Consider the following 19550-nt stretch of genomic DNA (forward strand, 5'->3'; position numbering starts at 1 on the left):
TATGGTATAGAGAATAATGGTTGGAGCCATGACACTTTCCCCAGGGAGAACACTGTAATGAACAGGTCGTCCTGAGTGCTGAGTGTCAGCTATAAGTGAACCTGGAGCTATGCAAAGTAACTGTAACTCTGTAGCTTGTGTTAATTCATCAGCACAAAGCTGTCAAAAGCTCAGGTCACAGATTCCAATTTCAGACCCCTCTCTCACATAGTCTGTGTGTCTGTGTCTGTGTGTGTGTGTGTGTGTGTGTGTGTGTGTGTGTGTGTGTGTGTGTGTGCGTTGCGCATAGGTGTTTTAAAAGTGTACTTTGTGTGTATATATGGGATCCACGAGGACATGTGATGTTCTCTTACATAACTGAGGATAATAACAGTGAAATATATCCAAGTGGAAACTTAAGCTCAAGGACCGTCTCACTCCTCCACACTCTACCAGCAAAATGTTCTATAGTTTGGGAATCTTATATTACATCCATTATTTGATCAAATATACACTGTAAATCAAGGAAATTAATTTTAAAATGTGATTAATATTAAGTTAAGACTGTAACAGCATATTAACTTACAGCATGTTATCAGATCATGTTAAGTTACGGGTACATAATGAATATTATTTGCAAAGAAGAAGCAAACTCTGCACCGTTATGGACAAACTGTATGATGTAAGATTGCTGCCAAGCCACATTCAATATTTCAGGAATACTTTTTGATTCTGTCTGGCAAAGTATGTATACGACGATTCAGTAAGTTGTAGTTGAAGTGAAGTTTTTGATCTAAATAGGAAAAAACATCTTGACAGCCTGCTCAACAATCATGGATAACATTTTAGAGAGAAAAAGTTATGAAAGGGGCATTCCGGCGATTTTACACATCAGGATCAGTTTACTCGTCATGGGAGGCACTTCATCTGAAAACGGTTGTATAATGTCTTCTGCTGCTCTGGAGGAGCTTAAAATAACCCTGATGGTGTTATCAGAGTCATCTCGGCTTTGCCTTACAGACAAGTGGCATTGCGGAAATTTTAAGGTCTAGTGTTTTTGGAACTTGATCATTACTTTGACCATTTCATTTTAGATATGACACCTGTGAGTCCATGAACTAAATGAAAGTACCCTTTTAAATGAAACAAGGTCAAGACTTCTATTGGCCATATAAATTTGGTTGAAAATAAATGTAATTGCTACTTCAAATGTCTCTAGTCTCATTAGCCATTTCAGTAGTAAATGTTAGATGGATGTCAAATAAAAGAAATATTATACTTAAATTTAGTAATGTTAAAATATTGTATGTGTGGTTTGTATCTGGAATACAGTTAGATAATTATTGCAGTGTTATGAATCCTAAACGATATCAGGAATATATCAGGAATAGGGAGCCCCTGAATGTGATCTTGATCTGAGGACACGGGCAATCTGTTGCTTGTCTCTTGGCACTTTGACAGTGGTGTGGATTTCCAGTTACACCTAATATGTAAAGCTTTCTGATAATGTGGCACCATTTTAGATTCACATTTCAAACTTCCTTAAGCAATATTCCTTCTTGTTCGGTAGCATTTTGAAGGTTTAACTCAACCAGATCTAGCGGTCAAGAAGAAGTACTGGGAATACAGTGAAGTGTGTTCCCAAAAGGTGGACGTTGAGTTGAGGATTTGGGTCTTGGCCCCTCAATCCTATTTATATATGGCATTCACAGGACTAGTGTGTACTGTGGAAGCACAGGATGGCCTGCACTGCTTAGCTGACAACAAAACCAAAGTGTATGCATTGTTGGGAAATGGGGTTTCAGACATTTTCCACATTTTTTTTATATTCAGCTGGCAACAGCGTGACTCACACAACTGTGTTATTACCCTACATACTGAGGCATTTCAACAATGAATTCTTTAAACCGTCAAGGCAGTGAAGTTTAATCAACACGTCCCTCAGGGCTGAGAGCATTTTGACTGAGATTGAGGTGTTCAGAGCATATTCCAGGACGACAATTCAAACTGAGTTCAGTGTGAGACAATAGATAAAAGATAATGCAATACAATAATATTTTTTAAACCATTTTGTGATTATGTGAGTCTCAGTGTATTAACATATGTGGCAAACCCTACTCATCTGCTTTATGCAGGTTCAAAAACACTTTCATTGCAACCGTTGAGTTGAGCTCCAATATGTTCAAGGTGAGTTGGTTCTGACAAACATTTAGACTTGTCTGCCATCTAATGGTTACAAGAAGTGCTGCATTTAGGCTCCAGGTCGACCGCTGCCAAAGAGTCCAATAAATTATCTTAGAAGCAGAGAAAGTGATGCTGAAATCAGAGAGCGCAACACAGAAAATCAAATGTATGGGCATATTGAGAGAGAAGTAAGATAAGATTTAAAAAGACGATTACTGCAACTCAGGGGGATTTTATAGTGAAAATTTGCTTTTCATCAGAGGTAACACTTTGTGTAGAAGTCCCCTGATTGAATGAATACATTTACTGAAGGTCAGGGACAAAAGTGAGGACACTGATTTAATTTCTTTGTTGTTTTTCTGGTAAATTGGGTGGTTTTAACAGTGTAGGGGACATTAACAATCTACAATTAAAATGTACACATTGTAAATACATATACCGGTACAAGGCTGTCAGGGCTGCACCTTGTGTGGAACTAGACACAGACCTTAATGTTGGGGAATACAATTTTACATAAAATATAACAGTTAAATCAACAAAGTTAAATATGACTAACTGAAGAGTGAGAGAGAGGCTTTGGGAGGAGCACTTAGACTCCTGACATGAAAATTATGGCTCTGGCCTTGAGGCTGCAAATTGTAGGCTTTGGTAAATTAACAATTTAATAGCATTTACCATGTTATGAGGAAGATATTTGGGTTTTACTTGACCAATGTGGAGACTTAATTTATGTAAGGTCAGAAGTAAAGCTCCATAAACTAAAGAAAAACGGACAAATGAAGAATAAAGCAAATCAAAATTAGGCATAAATGGATGAATTCAGTATTAATTAGGGGGGGGGAAATAGGCAGGATGGAAAACACCATAGCTCTCTAACCTTGAGGCAACTGTGGTCACAGATTACAGGGTCTATTTCTGGTCTCTCTCCATTTTACTATCAAAACATTGCAAGTCTCCTCACTGACAGTATATATATATATATGTGTATATATATATATATATGTATATGTGTGAGGTCTCTTCAGAGCAGCAGAGGGTTAATCTGCTAACATCGGTGACCCCGTGTGGCTAATTCAATTTCACTTCCTCACGGCCTGTGGGCTGATATTAAGGCCACCTCACAGATTAAAAGCAAAACAACTACCAAGACATCAGACACAAACATGGGTATAACTTTTGACTGCATTGTGCTACTGAAGCCATTTAACTTGTAGTCGTTTTTCTGTACCCCTGCCTTGTGTGCCCTTTAGTTTCATGGTTCAGTGTGAGTGTTATATAAATCCGGTCGCTTCCTCTGTCGCACTTCTCCTTTAAGCGCCGAAAAAACCCCGGCCATGACGTCAGCAGTAAAACCTGCTCCTCCTGAGTGTCTTTCCGTCGCAAACTCTGCTGTGTTTGGCGTGCTACTGCTACCCGACTTTCCCTTCCTCCTGTTGTCTGTCTTTCGTTGTGTTTTGTCGTTTTTTTCCTTAAACTTCACTCGCGAGGTTTCGCGTTACTATTATAGAAACTCCCGCGGCCCCCGCAGTCGATCTTGTGGGATGTTTTAAGAAAAAAAGTTCCCGAAGTGCTCTTTTAAGGAACCGGTGGACGGCGGACACCACCGGAGATGGATAAGCTAACCGATAGCTGAGTTGTTAGCCGAGAGTCACGGGTCAGGAATAGGATCAAGCTAGCATGCTAACGGCTAGCTAATTTAGCATTTTATCGGCTAACCAAGTTAACCTGTAACGCCAGTCGCACTGCCGGTGTTTCCTCGGGGCCTGGCCGCTACACAGCCACCACTTCGCCACAGGCCAGCTAACCCAGGAAGAAGACTCGGTTTGTGTCATAAGGAAAAGAGAGAGAGAGAAAAAACAGGCAGAGAAGTATTGTTGAGAGAGGCGGCTGTTGGTCTCTCAGCCCAGGCTAAGAGCATGCTGTCCAACGCTCAGAACCAGCCACTGTTTCCCAACCCGGCGGGGCAGCAGAACCAGGCCGGGCAGCAGAACCCTGCGGGCCAGTTCCCCCCCTTCCACGCCAGACCCAACTTACAGATCAAGAAGAACGCCATAACAGATGTCTACAAGGTAACCAGCCAGGTGCTGGGGCTGGGCATCAATGGGAAGGTGCTTGAAATCTTCCAGAAGAAGACTGGGGACAAGTATGCGTTGAAGGTAGGTTATATTTGGTTAATAAACTTGGGCACAGCCAGGAAATCTGGTTACTACTGCAAGGAAATAAAGCCTCCTTGGTTTTGAGTTGGGTAATTCAAGTGAAAGTTTTGTGTCCAGCTGTGGGTTTCTGAAGCTGTCACTACCTACAGTGTCAGTCCTTAGACTTATCTCGACTCAGGCCACACACCATTTGAGGCTGGCACATATATTAATACATTAAAAATACCTGAAAAGATTAGTCTGGTAGTACCCAGAGCATAATTACCCATAATTCACAGTTTCTATAGTTTTTTTCATCAGTTTTTGTTGTTGTTTTTTTTACCATGTGTAAAAATGTTAGTTTTCAGTTCAGTTAGTTTTCAGTGTGCTACTGGTCTTTTCAGTTTACTTTTTATTGTTTACAGATGTTTGGTTTAGTTTAGTTTTTCTTAATTGTATTTATTTTCTAATTATAATATAGGGGGTAAATATGAGGGGCAAGATAAGAAGTCCTGAATAGGTATTACATTACAAACACATTGACTCTTAGTCAATGTAGACATCCCAGTCTCAATAAACATACACACCAGTGCGCCTCGTGCTTGTTGTGTTGACAAATTTGACCAAATTGACAGACTTAAACTAAAGTCCTTTCCTTTTATATTTTGTTTTAGTTAGTTCTGTAAGAGCGAGAGAGTTTTGTTTCAATTAACTAAAATGTATTTTCACATTGAGTTTACTTTTAGTTAACTATAATAACCTTGCTCTAATGGGAATATTTGATTTATCCAGAGCACATTTGCTGGACAGGCTGTGTGATATTAACGCTGGTTCTCAATCTGGTCAAGCAGTTTTCTGTGTTATGTACTATAATTGTTTTGCATATTATCCACCAGTCAGTGTGATAAGATAAAAACTGTGATAAGCAAACATTTGCTGGTAGTTTCAGTCCTCTGTTTGTACTCTGGATTTAAATGTAGGGATTCTCCTGTGTCCTATACATTATAAAAGGCTTAAAATGGATTGTAAAATCACTCTGCAGTATCAGGGACTGCCTCGGAAGATCAAACACTTTCTCTATTGGTCAACGATTGATAAAGGAGAAATGGCACAACAGCAATCAAGTGACTGAAATGCAACCTGGTGAAGCTGTTTATTACTGTCAGTTAATTCAGTTATTTCTTATTTCTCAATGTTGAAATAAGTATTACACAAAATCTTCCCCAAGTGAATCACAGACTGGGAACCTCCTGTGTGTCAGTTTAAACTAAAATTCAGAGGTCACTAACTGGGTCACAGCTTTATGGACTCCTGTGTGTGTGTGTGTGTGTGTGTGTGTGTGTGTGTGTGTGTGTATGTATTTTAATCAAACACACACATACACCTACTCAAACCTGTTTGTTGTCATGTTGTATGTTGTTGAACCATGTGTTTGTATTTATAACAATCTATATCGAATGGTTGTGTGTTGTAAAATGTCTGTCCTCAGCTATTCCTCAAATTTTGTTCGATTAATTAATGCTTAAGACTGTAGAAAGTTGCAGTTGTTGAAACATTTGCATCAAGTGTAACATCATGTTATAGACATGGACGTGGCACCTGCAGACAGCCTGACAGTATCATTGCACTGATGCATTCAAATCTCAGTTGGGTTCAGGTCCAAAGCAGCATACAAAGAAAAAGAGAGGTAGTCTGCTCACTGAATATTGTAGCTCCCAAAGATATTATGCAGCAATATTTTGACTTTCAGGCAAGAAATTAAACATCTAAACATGTGTCTGTAAATAATTTGCAAAAAAAAGGTTTTCGTCTCCTGTTCAGCTCAAATGTCCAAATGGTTCAAGGCCACATTAGAACCAGTAGTAAACTTACCCTCCCACCAGAAAAATGTCTGTACTAAACAAAATAACAATTTTTTTCTCAAGGAGATGAAGATGCAATCATACATTGTTATTCAAAACATTTTTCCAATCTTCCAACTGTACTGATTATATTTACAGAAATAGTTGGTGGTTCTTGGCTACTGTACACTGTGAATGTAGTTTGAAGTGACTAATTACCCATTCAGGCTGACAAAGTATTGTGATCAAATCTGCATCAGTGGCCTATCCGTATGGGTCAACGCACGTCATGACCCTCCTCAATTTATAACTGCAGACATACATCATCTGGATAAATCTGCGTAAAAATATTTGTTATATAATTATACATAATGACATTTAGTCCTGAAAGTTTGTTTTACTATACACTATAAGATATAGTTCTGTTATATAATATTTAGAATGATTAAATCCTAACATTTAAGTAATGTTATATATACACAGTGTTTTAATGGCATAATCTCCCCAACCTGATAGAATAAGTTTCAAATTGTGTTGTAATGGAACAAAAATAGAAATATCATTTATTGTTTCACTAAAGTAGAGCAAATCTTTGTATACAAAACTATGTGTCTGGTATTGAGACAACTGAATATGTAGTCTGACAATCAAACAACAATAAGCGCTGCCTGGTAAATTTTTATCTAGATCACGAGGGCATGGTGAGTTCAGGAACAGTAAGAGGAAGTTCTATTAGTTTAACTTGTATTTAGGAGCGGTTTTCATACTGCATTTCTCTAATTTCTTTCTGGCAGTATGGCTGGAGCTAATCTTAGACTGCTGCTGAGACTAAAAAGCATTCTCTCAATGGCCCTGGAAATTCAGGGCCATTGAGAAAAAGCATTTTCTGTGGACACAGAATCAGCATAATGTTTCTCATCATTGCTACTGCTTCTGCCTCATAGAGAAACCACAATTTCACAATTGAAGAAAGAGAAGATGACATATGTGTATATGTATAAATACACACATACACGTGATATGAAGGCCACTAAATGATGTGATTGTAAAAGACTCAACATACTTCCTTTAACACCCTCCAATTACCCCCGTGGCTCATAAACCATGCACTTGGCATGGCATGAAATATGCTAGCTTCGCTGATCACACTCTCATGCTGTTGTAAGACAGACTCCGGCCAAATAGATTTGACACCTTCACTGAATGAACTAATGTCCTTGTTGTTCCCTTCACTGACGTCAGCTAAATGAGTCCTATCTCATCTATTGTATTCATTAGGTCTGCAGTAAACGTCAGAAACAGGAATCTGCAAGCCTGGCCCAAGGTGACATCACCTTGTAAAACTTTCACCTGTCTCTTGAATTAAGTTTTGTGCAAACAGTGCAGCAGAATAATTTGTCACTCTGTGAGTGTCTGTGTTTGTAGGAGAGAGAGCGTGGCAGAGAAATGGAGAGGCCCTACAATATGGTGGTCATAAATATTGATATTGGACTACTTTGTAACCTGTTTTGCTTATTATAATCTGTCGCATTGGTACCTTTTTACATTGTGGCTTTTGTCTGAGACAAAGCTGTATGTTCTGTTCTGTGTTGATTGGTCTGCCTTTAAAGTGTCCTGCCACACACACACACTCTCAAAGGGTGTGAGGCATCTGCAGATATCGTCTTACAGTGACTACATTTATATGCACACTAGAAACCAGGTTATTGGGAGCAATCAGGTTAAGGCCACATTCTGACCGAAAATAGCACTGTGTTTAAAAAAGAAAACAAAGTTCAGTTTTAATAATACATCTATTGGTTTGAAGGCTTAACAGATGCCAATACATTGAGTTTGCAACTTCGGAACGTCGTTTTGGTAAACGGAGTTATGCAGTTCATGTTACAATGTATTTTACCTTGAATCTGCACTTGAACGCAACCTGCTGTGTTACTGGATAAATTGCATTCCTGTGTGTGTGTGTGTGTGTGTGTGTGTGGTGTCAACTTTTTTTTGTCGGACTGCATGGCATTTTTTTGTGTCAGGACACCCAACTGTGCCAATGCAATGGTCTTGATGCAATAAATGAGGAGGCTCCAGTTTTAATGCAAAACAATTATTGGTCTGAACATGGCCTATGGCAGAACGTTTTTAGTAGTGTAAATTTTTTGGCTCAGGGAAAGTTAATCCTTTATTGCATCTTTCTTACTCTCTCTCTCACAAAAAGCATAGCTTATGTCTGCTAAGATATTGGTTAAATTTTGGCTTACGGTGAACTTCTCTTTAAGATTTCATTAAGACTAGTAGTTCTGTTGTACATTGTGACTGAGCTGTCAAATTCAGTTGGAACAGAAGTTCTGAATTTACCACATTTTTTTTATCCAATACTAGGGAAAGGCTAAGTTGAACTTGATATTGACAAAAAAGTAAAACGGATGTGTTTTTGCTGTGTCTTTGAAGGTGGCACTGGTGACCCTCAACATGTACTCCTTAACCTCATGGACCTCTGTGTAGTTTATTCTGTGGGGGCCTAATATATGACCCCACTTTGGGTTTTTTTGCGAATGAGAGAGACTGGCTGTGTCCAATACAACTATCCTAAAGCCTGTCTTACTCTAAATACAGTGACTTGTGGGATTCAAGTCTCCTTTTCATGTCCTGTAGACCTCTACTCTGTAGTGAGGTAGCAGTTGTTATTTTTATCCAACTCTACACGTGTCTAAGTCTGCTGTTAAGCTTTGCAAACTTTTAGTTGATTTGTGCCATATTTCAGTTTTAATTGGCTCTGAAAGGAAAGGTTTCTTGTTTACATGATTTGGAAGCTATCTTTTTATTGCAAAAAAAGCAATTGATCAGTGACAATAACCAGTTAACTGTAGATGGACGGACAGACGGACAGACAGACATACAGACAGACTGACGGACTGACGGACGTACTTACGTACTTACTTACTTACTTACTTACTTACTTTATTGATCCCAAGCTGGGAAATTGCAGTTACATGTAAAGCTATACAACAGACCAAGAGGTTGCAGTGATTTTTGCTCACAAACACATGTTGAAGAGATGGCCAATGAGATGTTTTATAAAAAAAACCCACAAATCTTTGTAAGAGAAGAAATTCACCACTGCCTCATTAAGCCCGGTTCTTCTTCATCTGGAAAGGAACTTAGTGAAATGTGTGTCGTTAATGTGATGTAATCATAGACAGAATGACTAAATATTTTGGCCACATTTGGGAGTCGTTGAAGTTGCGCTTCCTGAAATTTGGAGAGATGTGGAAGTCACTACAGTGAAGTAAACACACATGTCAAGGGTTGGCTGAGAAAAGGGGAACTGGAACCATTGGCCAGTTCCAATGGAGAGTTTTGTTCTTGTTTATGGATTTTGAATTTCTGAAATTTCTCTTTGGACTACTGTAGAACAACGAATCAAGACTTTGCTTAAATGGTGTGCCTAAAAAAACGGCGTCTTTCTATATACCATTCACACTGTCAGCATGTCTGATTAAAGGTTACACAGAGATAGAGAGGAAGAGCCAGGCCCATTCTTCAATCATGATGGTGAGAGAAAGGAAGGAAATTGATAGAGGGAGGGAGGGTGAGGAAGGAAGAGGTTCTGTGGTGGCCCTCTTTGAGTTATTTCTATTACCTCTTCTAACTGTACCCTTTATGAGGGTGGCATCTGAAACATGTCTTTTGTTCATTGCTGGAAATGTACCTACTCATTATTCCATTATGCCACTGATTACCTGCTTGAGCAAGAGCAAAATCCCTGTGCTTTCAACATAAGATTCACTTAGCATCAGTCATTGTATCCTGTTGTGGAATTTTTTCCTCAGCAATGTGGTGTCACTAGTCATCACCACTATAACTGCGATTACGCTCTGATAAAAATTCTCACGCAGTATTTTACATAATGCCCTTAACTCCTTTTTATTTGTTGTGCCACCACATCATGTAAAATGTGTCTGCAGGCAGTGTCTTAAAAGTTATAAAAAGTATAAAATCCACTAATATGAATTGTAGGCCTTTTAAAATGTTAACTATGATTTTGACAGGTCGTAAAATTTGATTGGATTTTTGAAGTTAACATTACTTGTGTAAAGTTGCATTTTTCAGTCTCAGTCTTTTAAATGTGTTTTGGGGAAAAATGGTATTGATCATTGAAACGATTATTGTGCCGCATTCTGTCATTTTTTTCTGGTGTTATAAATCCAGCACACCCCTATACTTCTCTTTCGCCCCTCCCTAAAAGCCCAAACTCACTCTCAGCCAGGCTGTGGCATGTTTAGTTCAGCTCAAGCCAAGATGACGGAAAGAAAGCCTTTGGTCAAAAAGAAAGGTATTTAGCTGTTTGGAAAACACTTCGGTCAAGATATAGGTCAATAACTGCTTGATTGAATTGAAATTGAATTGAAATGTCTTTAATGTCCCCAAGGGGCAATTTGGTTCACAGCAGGTAGCCAACACATACACATTCGCACAAAAACACATAAAAACATGAGATGATAGATAAATAAAAACACAAATACACATGTACAGTGAAAAAAGTTGCTGTGACATGGGCAGGGATGGAAGATGACCTATAGTTTGTTGAGAAACCCACCAGCTGATGGTACAAATGTTCTCAGGTATCTGTTAGACCTGGCACGTTTTCGGGAGTTATACCTCGTTCCTGATGGTAGGAGGCAAAACTCAGAGTGTAGTGGGTGAGTGATGTTAGCCAAAATGGCCATTGCCCTCTGTGTGGCTCTGGCCTCATACACATACCCAGTGCTGTTGAGGTCAGTGCCAATTATTTTCCGACATATGTTTACAATTTTACCCAGTCTTTTGATGTTTCCAAAGTCAGTGAGTAAGTTTGTTAAATAATTGTGATCTCAATATTGACCGAAATTGTGGTTATATTTCCCATAATCATATCAAGTCATAGCCATTTCTTGCTAGATAGATCCCAGTGTGCAGAATTAATCCAAAATAAAAGATTTAGCAAAAATACTGAAATGAAGATAAACATTAATTGTTTAAGTCATTTTGAAAGCAAAAACGAGAAAAGATTTGTAATAGCCCTTTAAGACTCTGATTTCTCTCTCTCTGTGTGTGTGTGTGTGTGTGTGTGTGTGTGTGTAGGAAAGTGTACCTTATCTTCAGGGAGTGGACTATTTAGTTATTATTTATCATATTGTTACAGCTTGTCCAAGCCTGTTTATTGACATGTTTATCTTCTTTCTGTATTTCTTTAGTTGCAGTACATGCTGGACTGGCTATAACTCAGTGATCAGTGAAATAATCTGATTTACAGCCTGTGATGTTTTAGTTTGTATTTTTGACATTGTTATGGCAGAACTGTGACATCATATATTTTTGTGACGTGGGTCACAAACAAGCAAATTAGCTGAAGTTAAACTTTGGTAAACATTGATCTTGGTGTTGTAAGCTCCTTTGTAATTTACATAATTTGTGATACAGTTAGCCCACCTCAACCATGTCTTTCTCTGTTGCTTCCTATGTTGCCCGGGTGTAGTGCATTTTGAAGGATGTGGTATTGTGGTTATGATAGATGGACCCAGAACTAGCTAGCCAACTGTATCTGTTATTTCCAAGCTGATGCAGCACTCTGTCATACTGAAACAGCACTTATTTATGAATGGTTGTGAATACTTCCTTAAGGGACTGAAAAGTATTTTTGTTTTTTGGATACACTGTATGCTGGACTCATTCTCCACCAGCTATTATTTTTGTATCAGATGTATGTGTATGTATGTTTCTTCTGCTTGGGTCTCATGATCAGTTCCTAATAAGGAAGAAATGTGGTTGAATAGTGCTGAATGGTGTTAACGGTAAAGGGAAGTGAATGTTTTCCTCTCTGCTTTTCTAGAGTTCATTCATTCAACATGCTACATGCTCTGTTTCACTTGTATTAAGTGTTTAGCCCAAAGCTGAATACACTAATTTGAAACCAAGTTTGGTGGTAACAATTTGATTATCAAAATTGTTACTGATTATTTTTATTTTGATCACCTAATTGATTTTTAAATGTACAGCTGAACCAGTAGCTGGTTAGCTTAGCATAAAGAGGTAGCCTGTGAAAACGTAACAAAATCTGTCTGTCAGCACCTTTCCACACGTATAAAGTTCCCTAATTAACATCTTATGTCGTTTTGTTTTATCAGTACGGAAATGGCAGTGTGAAAATGACATGTGGTAGTGTTATAGGGGTCAATGTGCTTGACTATTTCTCTGTTGAGACCAGGAACTTCCTGAAGTTGCCTGGCAACTGGTCTCTATAGTGCTTCGCTTGTTTTTTTTAGGCTCTCTGAAATCATACTCTGTAAGTTTGTACATATATGCGCCGTCTAATCGAAGAGCCAAATTAACGACTCCGAACCCGCTGTCATCAACTGATAACACACCAGCCTGTTTGTATTTATACAGTGGAGGCACAAGTATCATCTGTTGCATCAGACACAGTGGGGGATTCACACCATGAATCATAAGGTGTTACAAGGGAGGTGTTAGTGAAGCTAGCTCAAGGGGATGGATTGAGGCAGAGGCTGTCAAAAATGTGCCAATGCTGTCTCTAGTTTTAGCAACACTGGTCTGTTCATTATCTTCATCTTTCTTTGTCTCTCACAATAATAATAATAATCAGTCATGAGAGCTAGTATGTGACTTATACATCTTGAACAGAGCTTTATTCTGACTGCCGATATTTTCAAAGCATGGAGAGGTCATTAAAATATAATGTTTGTTTGTTTGTTTTTTTCAAAAGTGTGTTCAACCCAAGTGTGAAACGAACCATTTTTATTCTTTTGAGTTGTTAAGCCTTGTTCACATTAGATAACTTTCAAAGTCGTCAGATCTCTGTACTGTTAACTAGGGGTGTAACGGTACACACAAGTCACGGTTCTGTACGTACCTCGGTATGGGGGTCACGGTTCGGTACGGGTTCGGTACAATGGGAAAAAAATAAAAAATAAATCACATATAAAAGACTAGCTTTTTTCATTTATTTTGAACAGACACCAATTGACTGCAATATAAAAAAAACATCTGTTATAAAAGTAAAAAATAAATAGAATAAAACATAAAAACAAATGTATTAGGATGGTTCTCATTCTGTTAATGCAGAGGAAATGATAGACTGAGGTAGTCAGGTAACACTGGCCCTGTCAGTGTTAATGTCAAGAGGTAGCTTAAAAGCAGCGGGGATAAGTGGTTGCACCAAAGACGTTTTTTTCCTGAACATTGATGCCGTCTTATGTGGATTAGCATGTTTGAGGTGTTGCCAGCAACATACCGCACCTCCCGTGAAACATCGCCGGCAGAAAGTCTTTGCCCGGTCCACCACTCGCGTGCCATCACCATTTTATTGTACTGGGAAGCCAAAGTGCTCCAAAACACCTGATTTAAATGAAGCCGGCGGCTCCTCCAATTCCACACTTTCCATCACTTTTCTTCTTCCTTTTTTGTAACTACTTCTTCTTCTTCTTCCTTAATGTTTCTGGCAGATTTTAGGCTCATTACCCCCACCTGGATTAAAGTGAGGACTAAACTTTTTTTTAAAACTCACTCAGACGTATTTGTCGTATGACTGCGTGCACTGAACCGTGAAGCCCGTACCGTGACGGTTCGGGACGAATACAAATACCGTTACACCCCTACTGTTAACACTACACAATGTTCAGTCTTAGTGGAAAATAGGGGCAAATATCATGTAGTGTGAACTGGGCTTTAGGGGAAACTTCATAAACTTTGTTTCATTTGCAAATGTAATTAGTTATTCCTTTCTTTGTATAAAAAGTATTGTCAGTTTGTCCCGGTGTTCTGCAGTACCGGCGTGTAAGTTACTCTGTGACTAGGGTTAGCACAAATCTTTTGCTTAAGTTGAAACAGTTGTAAGTCATGTGGATGCCTGAGGGAAAGTCTTTGCATGGGGTTTATATACAGTCTGGCCTCCTTAAGTTCAGTTTTTGTTAAGTGTGAAAACACCTATGTTTTTGCACCTAACCTCAACGTTTTGTAGCCACATAAACAATGTTACTAACGTGAATGACATTTGATATGAATTATGTTTTTTAAATCAAACTAACTAAAGTTTCTTATTGGCAATCAGCATTTTTCTAAATGTTTTTGAAAAGCCAAGAAGCTCCGGTGGCATTGAGACCTGGAATCAAAAGTCAATGTTAGTTTTTTTAAACCTTTTCCATGTCACCTCTGATTGTCTTCCAGTAGCTTCAAATCCCAGAACATTCCCAAATCTAATGATAGTAATTTGCTTCCACAGTCCCACAACCTCTCCAGCATGCTGCCTGCCTTACTGTGGACTGTGCTGGTGTTATAGTCTGTGACATATTTTTCCATTTAAACTCTCTCCAAGTCTGTGAGTTGTTTGATTCTCATTGCTTATCGATTAAGTTTCCCCACTCATCCATTAATATGACAAAGTTTTGTTTGCTTTACAACTTTTCTTTTATGTAAGATGTGCTCACCCCAGTTCTTGAAGGCCCTTGTATAGTTTAGAAAGGGTTCAGAAACCTTTTGTCAGCTCATTTTAATAACTTAAAATACTCCTTTCTTTACAGAACAGATTTATGGCAGCTAAGGCCAGAATGTCATTGTAATGTCAGTAATGGAAACATACACAAGTTGCAGTACAACAAACAATGTTAATATTACAAGGATACAGCACGCGCACACACACACAATCACAGATCTTGTGAGGCCTAGATGTCTTTAATCAGATCATGTCCTATTGACACACACATGCAGAGACACCTTCTGGTAGATTATTGTTTAACCCTTTTTGTCAGCTTTTCTGACTGAGCCAAGATTAACCTATCACCCCTCTATAATCTCACTCCTCCACAGAAAAAACTGCCCTATCACCCTCAGTATGATTTTTTTTTTGTAAATCTGGTGTTACTATATGAAGCCTAGACTTTTCTTTCTTGCAGGTGGAGGATGGGTGCTCCCAGCTTACCCCCCTCCCACCTCCCACTGTCCTGCCTCTGGCTCGGGAGCTTTTGTGTTTGCTAGAGGAAGTGTATTGTGTGCCCATCTGCCCCCCTCATCTCCCTCCTTCTCCACAATCTCCACTGTTTAGCCTCAAAGGGCCACAGCAGATGGGGGGCATCGCAGTCACACAAACACCAGCAGAGAGGTGACGGGGGTGTGTTCTTGTATGCGTACAATTGCGCATGAGTTAAGGAGATAGTGTGAAGTCTTTGTTTGTGGAGGGAAGTCTGCTATATTTAGATGTGCTATTATTAGTTTTGGCACATGATTCTTGTTCCCAGAACATGCATGCACATATATATATCTTTTAGTTCTTCTTTGTCTGTTAGACATCAGGGTAACAGTCTCAAAACAAACAACTGCCCTGTGCATAGCTGAGTTAATGATGAAGTGCAAAGGGCTTATAGGGTCCCATTAGAGAATTTTCTGTAAAAAATGCCAATATCAAAACAAAGGAAATTTACGTATATTTCCATTATACTAGGATTTTTTTTGGCCGTGGGGGCAGGCTCGCCCGAACACGTGTTAACATTTCGAGAAGATGATGGTTTACAGCAAGACGCATAAGACTTTCACCACCTTTCCGAAACTCACAAAAGGGAGCGCTATCATTGTTCCACAGAAGCCACAATGACAAGGCTGCCTGCAGATGTGTCTTGGACATATTTTGTTTATCTGTTTATCTGTATTTGTGAGCCGATAAAGAAAAATCGGCCGACTGATTGATCGCTCTGTATGTGTACAGTTCAATGGAATGAAATGTCATCAAGCTATTTGCAAATATGGTTAATTACTGCAGTTTTCTGTCATATTTGCAGCAGAAGTAGATATGCCTGCTAGTAGCAATAATATTGTCTGTCTGTAAATGGTTGATCACATTAATAGTAATAGTTTATGGTTCAGTCTCATTTTCAAAATCATTTTAAATCACCTATTTCATGTTACTATTTAAAATGTATGCCAAATTTTGGCACTTGAAGGTATGTCAGTACATTATAGAGCATGCAAGGGATGAGGTCACTGGATCACAGTGGATCAATTACACCCTATATTGCATATGTGTCCATTTTTTTTTCTTTCTCTGCTGTAATGCAGAAAGTGAGACCCACCCTTGTTTGTTCTGGCCCAAAGGGTGGTTGAACTGCTGTATGTTCACTGCTGAGATACAGCAGAGAGTAATAACAACTACCAACTCTTCTTTGTTAACAAAGACAGTCCCTTTTTATTTGTCACTCATTTACCCCTCAAACCCATGTTTCTCACTTAAAGAATTAATCTTCAGTTAATTTTGTAACATGCTACTACCTAAATACAAACCTTATTCATTAAACATATAGTAAGTAAAATTGCATGTTATCACTCATCTTAGAAGTTGTAAAAGTAACCATCAGCCTTTTATCTCTTTTCTTTCCTGTCTCATCTTTCGTGGGTAGTTTCTTCGTCTTGGTAATTTCCTTAATTTTTAAACCGTTATTCATTGTTTGCCCTTACCAACATAAAAAAAGACTTATGGTCACATCCAGGGGGCAAAAACAGTATCACTTCCTCTTTTCAGTGTTACAGACAAGCTATGTTGTCAGAATATCAAACTTGAAAAAGAAACATGGATGTAATCAAAAGGATAACATGAATTTGGTAGCTTTTTATAAAAAACAAAAAACTGTTGTTCATAAGCTGACTGTCAGGACTTGGTAGCTGTCTAATACAACACTTCAATATAGTGCAGCACAAGAATAAAATCAGCTGTACGACCACAGAACGTACAGTGAACTCTTAAAACCAAATGTAGTCATAGTGGTAAAAAAATCAAAAACCTGATATGCAAGAGTGAGACGGAGAAACAATGAATTGACTCTTAAGTTGCCCTTTTATAAATGTAAAAACAAAGCATATTAAAATAAACTTGGCTGGCATTGACATGCACCTGAACTCGATGCTGATATCAGAGAGGCCTTGTGCTGCGTTTTGAGGCATGGGTCTTTGGACTTTAAAAAAAATCATTGCCAGACTATGTGTTCCCTGCTTCATTAAAATAAACCATGAGTATTGTGAGATCTGAGTCACTTGCCTTGAAAAAGAATAATTGTAATGAAATTGGGTCAGAAGAACCCCTCACCATTTAATATTAATGTGGAGAAAAAGGGGTAGTTTATAGCAGAAGCTTCATAGTCTAAAGTTGTTTATTTAGAGTTTTACTGTTTATAAAAAGGTCTGCTAAAATGTCTAAAGCTTTAGAAAGCTAGATGACAGTTATGCATTTGCAACTCATAATGTTACTATATAAGATGTTACTAAAGATGTATTAGTAGTATTAGTAATAATAATAATAATAATAATAATAATAATAATAATGCATTTTGTTTATAGAGCAGTTCTCATGGCACTCAAAGACCTTTCACACAAGTTAAAATACATAGGTAAAAAAAAAGGCGAAAAACGTCGCACTGAAAAACAAAAATACAACACTACAAATAGTAACACATTAAAAGCAGTTCTGAAAAGGTGGGGTTTGATTAGTGATTTGAACATGGATGGATCTGTACAGTCTTGGATGTGTTTGGGGGAGAGTCCCAGAGGGAGGGGGAAGCTATGGAGAAGGCTCTGTTGCCCCAGCTCCGATGCTTGAGCGGAGGCTTCGGGAAGGAGTGTGGTGGACGAGTTGGTCAGTGATGTGGTGTGTAATATGGTGTGGAAAAATCTGAGACTTTATATTTAGACCATATTGACCAGCCCTAATACAAAATGTAAATAATCAACAAGTATATTCACAATAATTTGCATTCACATAATCGTTTTATGTGTGCAAACAATCACCAAATTTCTCATAGCAAACAAACTCCAGCCTTGTTCACTTTCCAGTGAGGTACAAGAATTTTGTCTTAAAAGTATTTTCAAAAACCTTGCCCTTTAATCTTTTAGCTTGTTCTTACAAGTACTCTCATGTCCCGTCTTGCAAGTGTAAGGAGGAAAACAAAAAAACCTGTCTTCAGGAAAAAAAAATAGATGTCAGCCATAGATGAAAAATAAAATTGATTAAATCTCATATTAAGCCAATTCTAAATTAAAGGTACACATTGCAATTTGACTGTCATTTGAAAGGGTTAATTACAAATTCATATTTCAGTTTAATTCGATCAAATGTAGGAGGAGTCTGGCTTGTTTTTATACTAAAACAGGTCCGTGGACACAACTGAGAGCAGAGAGTTTGACGCTTTTATAGCATGGTTTAACTTCCTGCTTTCCTAAGGTGGGTTTGTGTTCAGGCCTTTTCAAGGGGAAGGGTGTCCTGGTTGAACTGGGTGGAGTGCTTTCAGTTGATTAAGTAAAAGAACATAATCTGACAATGACTAGAGCTGGGTGGAAGAGTCATGCCAAAATAGCCAATGCATTTACATGTACAACCAGGTTACAGTCTGCTTTCTGCAGGCACCTCATTTCTTAAATGTCATGTTGTGAGGCTGTAATCAGGGTAGGGGAGTAGAGAAACCCAATATATCCAGTTAGATTACCCCCGAAGAAAGATTATTTCCCTCCCATGTATTTGTAGTTGCTTCTAATTGGATTTCTCTATGTATGCTCGTGAGAGACAAAGAAAGTATTGCTATGACATCAGAGCAGCAGGGTGAAAGAAGAGATTTTATCATCAGCAATACATCCGTGTATTCTAACTGCATCCAAAGTCCAACTAAAATGACACGAAGAAGCCGCTAGAGGTCTAAATAAGTCATGTTCCACCACTGGACATTTGACTACTAACATTCAGACACAGCATTGCCTATCCTCTTACTGAGCCATTAGTGCTCTGGCACACACAGAACAAACAAAATCAGAAAGCACTAATACAGTTTTAATAAATAAGTAATGCATGAAATAACTTCTTATAATGAGGTCAGACATTTACTGACCTGCAGCTTTACTGTAACCAGGTTACTACAGTGTCAGATTTTATGTGTAACCTGTTTTTATAAGTAACCTGGTTTCAAATGTGTTTGTAAACATAGTCTTGTGTGGTAGGCTAGACAGCAAATTGGATACTCCGGCTCTCCAAGAACCGATTGCACACTGTAACGAAGCCCTTTTTGTGTTGTGAACGTGGGCAGGGTTGGAATGTAATACACCACAAGATGGACAGATGATGGCTCATTGTCAAAGCTACAAGGCTGAATTCTTTCATTGACTGACAAGGATAAGGACAAGGATTTAAGGGTTTTACTTGTGGTATTGTATATCATATAATTAAATCTGTAAACAAATACTAGTGCTTATTCATTAAATTGTCTATGCTTCACCACCTATACTTTTAGCAGCCATACTACTAATAAGTTGTAAAAATCTAGTCAGTTTCTTCATCAAAATTATTAAATTTGTCTTTTTATACTCTTGTTTAGGAAAGGAAAGTGTGTGGGCCTTG

The 19550-nt window shown here is 38.4% G+C and overlaps 1 protein-coding gene across 1 annotated transcript in view; it reads left to right on the top strand.

Moving 5' to 3' along the window:
* Positions 1–3526: 3526 nt before the first annotated feature.
* The window catches only part of mapkapk2a (MAPK activated protein kinase 2a), a 29572-nt gene continuing 13548 nt past the window's right edge, over positions 3527–19550 (top strand). Inside the window, exon 1 of the mRNA XM_051413922.1 lies at positions 3527–4319. Coding sequence (XP_051269882.1) covers positions 4080–4319 — 240 coding nt within the window. The 5' untranslated portion in view covers positions 3527–4079. The remainder of the gene's footprint in view (positions 4320–19550) is intronic.

The sequence above is a fragment of the Dicentrarchus labrax genome, unplaced genomic scaffold, assembly GCF_905237075.1.
Source record: "Dicentrarchus labrax unplaced genomic scaffold, dlabrax2021, whole genome shotgun sequence".
NCBI classification, from domain to species: Eukaryota; Metazoa; Chordata; class Actinopteri; family Moronidae; genus Dicentrarchus; species Dicentrarchus labrax.